The 4007-nt window shown below is 34.6% G+C and overlaps 1 protein-coding gene across 2 annotated transcripts; it reads left to right on the forward strand.

Annotated features, from left to right (window-relative positions):
- The first annotated feature begins 431 nt into the window (after positions 1-431).
- LOC115983661 (cysteine-rich receptor-like protein kinase 7) lies at positions 432-3736 on the forward strand. Of its 2 annotated transcripts, none has more exons than XM_031106394.1 (5): positions 432-1484; positions 1799-1891; positions 1988-2184; positions 2917-3067; positions 3155-3736. In XM_031106394.1, the coding sequence occupies exons 3-5, from the start codon at positions 2105-2107 to the stop codon at positions 3461-3463; spliced, it is 540 nt and encodes a 179-aa protein (XP_030962254.1). In that variant the 5' UTR covers positions 432-1484; positions 1799-1891; positions 1988-2104; the 3' UTR covers positions 3464-3736. The 2 variants fall into 2 exon arrangements, with proteins under 2 accessions (XP_030962254.1, XP_030962255.1); XM_031106395.1 differs by having other exon boundaries at positions 2980-3067.
- Positions 3737-4007: the final 271 nt, after the last annotated feature.

The raw sequence follows: 4007 nt of genomic DNA on the forward strand, positions 1-4007 counted from the left end.
TGGTCTTTTTTTAAGTTTAAGGGGTATTTTGATCTTTTTCTTAGGTTTTAGGGTTATTTTGGTCATTTTTAGGTTTACGTGTTATTTTGGTCATTTTTAGGTTGAGAGGGTATTTTGGTAATTTTAGTGGTTTTTGGGCATTTTAGAGTTGGGTGATTTGTAGAAATGATAGTTGGATCATAATTGGGTCAATTGGGTACCCAATTAAAACCCAATAAACATTAATGTTAATTTGGTTTAATTGGGTTAATACCTATTTAACCCAATTAATAATTGGGTGGTTTGGGTGTAATTTAAGTGGGTGGATTTGGGTGGACAAATGGATTTGGGTTGATTTTGCCACCCCTACTTGTGATCTAGCTGTTTTCCCCATCTGGGTTTTATTTTTTATTTTTTATTTTTTTTGTCAGTCCAAGTGGAAAAAGCCAAAAAGGTGAATTTTTTAGTGCTATATGGTAATTTTCTAGGTGGGTTTTGTTGGTAAAGAAAGATTGACTACTGGTTGGGTGGAGGGGGAGATGAGAGGGTCGTGATGGTATGTTGGGTTTGAGTGTTTAGGGGTTATTGAGTAACAGAGGGGGATGGGATTGGGCAGTGAGAATGGTAAAGTGAAGACTTGGGAAGTGGGAGAATCAAAGGGGGTCTGATCGTAACACCACACATACTGTTGGGTAGAGCTCATGTCAATCTACTCAAATCTATTAGAATTAGCCTCATTGAAGCCTCCAAGCGCCTTCAAAAGATTTCGACAAATGACAATGACCTCATGTGCCTCATCCTGTCCTACCACACTGCATGTCACAAGTCCCACATCAGTAACCTTCTAGGGTATTTAGTAAAAATAAAATAAAATAAAACCAACCTTCTAAAGGTCGGGTTAACTTGGATGTCTAACTCGATCCGATCCGAAACTAAACTAGTTTGCTGACCTGACTACTAAACCAATCTGGATATGACTGAATCAACAACGTCAGATTGGCCCATAGACTTTTTTTAGATTTAGATTGTTGACTTAAGTCGATCTAAACCAGACCATTGGCCTTATCTTAACTTTGACTAGAGTTGAATTTTCAAATCGAGTGTGCCCCACCCTTTTTTCTTATAGATTCTGACTTTGGGTTCATTTTCTGATTTGAGGCTTCCAAAACACAAAATTAACCCCTCTCCTTGGGTTCAACATCAGTTACATTCATTAACTCTTTTTTGTGCCTCATCACAACGTTGTTCTTTGCAGATGGTCCTCAGGCCCTTGGTGTAGCCACCTCAAGTAGCAGACCCTCCTTGATCACTAATGCAACCTTCTTAGGCTTTTATTGTCTTTCGGCTTCATCTGGCATTGTTGTTTGTGTTCATAATTAGGAATTTCACATTCATTCTACATGGTCATCTTTAAGGAATCTTTATCTTCAAGAGTTATATTCCAAACTCAAGTTGTCTTCATCAAGCTTCCACCTTGAGTTTGAGAAGGATGTTAGAGATAAAAGGTTTGTGTATTGGCTCAAAATATTGTGAAGCCCATGTATACCTAACATTAACCCCTAATCCCTATATGTCTTGCTTATGATTCATTCTAACATAGAATTGAGATTATAGTAAAGATATAGTCATCAAGGGTGTCTTCTGTGAGTGTAGGTCATTAGGCCAAACTATACAATTCTTCTATTCTCTTTATTCTCTGTTTGCACTATTTCTCTATATTTCCATAAAATCTAACCGTTTATATATATAATTTTGACCAAAAGCAAATTATTTATATAATTTGAGGATTACTAACACAAATACTTATTACCAAATGTAGGAACAAAGAAGTGGATTCCTATTGCCATTTCTCTACTTGTAATATTCTTATGCATATTGTGTTATCTACTGTGGAGGAAAGTTGCACTTGAATGTAGATAGTTCAGATATGCAAGAAGTTTGTTAAATTACATTTGCAGTTTCATTATTGTTCAAATTAAGTTAAGATGTTTTATGTAAATTTATACAGGGAAGAATGAAACAAAAAAAGAAATTGAATTACTTGATTTAGTGACATCAGAGAGATCTACCGTCATTGGCATTCCAAATGATAGGAAACAAAGGCATGATTTAAGTGTTTTAAGTTATGCATGCATCTCGACCGCCACAAATAACTTCTCAGCAGAAAACAAGCTTGGAGAAGGCGGCTTTGGATCTGTTTATATGGTAAGCTCCAATAAATTTCTAAAGAAAGATGTTTTAATTAGACTATATCTAATATTGGCTAAAAGCCTTATTTGATCATCACATCAGGGGAAACTGCTAACAGGACAAAAAATAGCTGTAAAGCGACTATCTAAAAATTCAAGACAAGGAATACATGAGTTCAAGAATGAGTTGATACTCATATCTAAACTCCAACACATGAATCTTGTTAAGCTTCTAGGTTGCTGCATTCATGGAGAGGAAAGGATGTTAATCTATGAATACATGCCCAATAAAAGCTTGGACTACTTTCTGTTTGGTTTGAGCGACACCCACTTTTATCTTACGACTTCAATTGATTTCTTTAATGAATTTATAAGATTTATCTATATATTAGAATAATTAGAATTTAATTTTTTTTGTATTGGATAGATCATAATACAAGCAAGCTACTAGATTGGAAGCAACGTTTCAAGATAATTGAAGGAATTGCTCAAGGAATGATATACCTCCATAAGTATTCAAGGCTAAGAGTAATTCATAGGGATTTAAAAGCTAGTAACATTCTCCTTGATGAAAGTATGAACCCAAAGATTTCTGATTTTGGCCTGGCAAGAATATTTGAACAAAATGAATTGGCAGCAAATACTAGTAGAATTGTTGGGACATAGTACGTTAAATTCATCATTTATCTTTAAAAAATTTCAGTTTGTGTTCATGAAATGAAAATTTCCTTTTTGTGTTCTTGTGTAGTGGTTACATGTCTCCTGAGTATGCTATGAAGGGTGTATTTTCAATAAAATCTGATGTCTACAGCTTTGGGGTCTTAATGCTTGAGATCGTTAGTGGTAGAAGAAACAACAGCTTCGAACATGTTGATGATGCTCTCAATCTAGTAGGATACGTATGTCAAGAAAACCTTAACTATGGACTCTGTATTTTGATTGTTGCGTATTTTAGACATTCCAATGACTATAACCTTTTTCTTTAGGCTTGGGATTTGTGGCAAAAAGGTGAAGGGATAGAACTAGTTGATCCGGCAATAAGTGATTCATGTGTCAAATATCAATTGCTGAGATGCATTCATGTCAGTCTATTATGCGTAGAGGATGGTGCAATTGATCGACCTACTATGTCAGATGTGCTATTTTTGTTGACAAATGAAAGTATGCCGTTGCCTTTACCGAAAAAACCAGCATTTTCTATTGGAAGGAAAGCAATTGAGGCTAATATTTCTGATAAAGAATCAAATAACCATTCACTAAATGGCTTGTCCATTTCCGAAATGGATGCACGATAGATGGAAGGTGAGAATAATATCATCAGATTTCCTTTTCTTTAACAATAAAAACACCTTGTGTATAGCAATGAGGTAGTTCATATCAGGGCACTAAGTAGAGAATTATTACTTCATATTTTCTAAGTAATTAGTTCAAACATCTTGTTGGTTGAAGTTTATCTTTGATAATTCAATACTTACAACAGTGGGAAGAGGATTCAAACTCCGGTTCTCCTAATAAAGATTAGTAGGTTATGTCATTGAGCTACAATGCTCTTGAAACTTCAAGTTTAAACTAGGCTGCAGTGAAATTGTACAATTTTCTTCATTATAGACATTATCTTGTTCTTTTTTTTCTTTTTGAACCTTTCTTCTAGAAAATTTGACAACACTAAGGCATTGTCATGTGCCTCTAACGTGCATTATGAAACAAACACGATTAATCAAATTCTTTGAAATTGAATACACAGGACAAATGATAACCACCTATTTAGTGCAAACAAACAATAAATCTAAGTACAGACTTCACAATATAACCACTAAACCTTTGATGTCAATTTCTTGT

This window comes from Quercus lobata, chromosome 4, assembly GCF_001633185.2.
Source record: "Quercus lobata isolate SW786 chromosome 4, ValleyOak3.0 Primary Assembly, whole genome shotgun sequence".
In the NCBI taxonomy this organism is placed as follows: domain Eukaryota; kingdom Viridiplantae; phylum Streptophyta; class Magnoliopsida; order Fagales; family Fagaceae; genus Quercus; species Quercus lobata.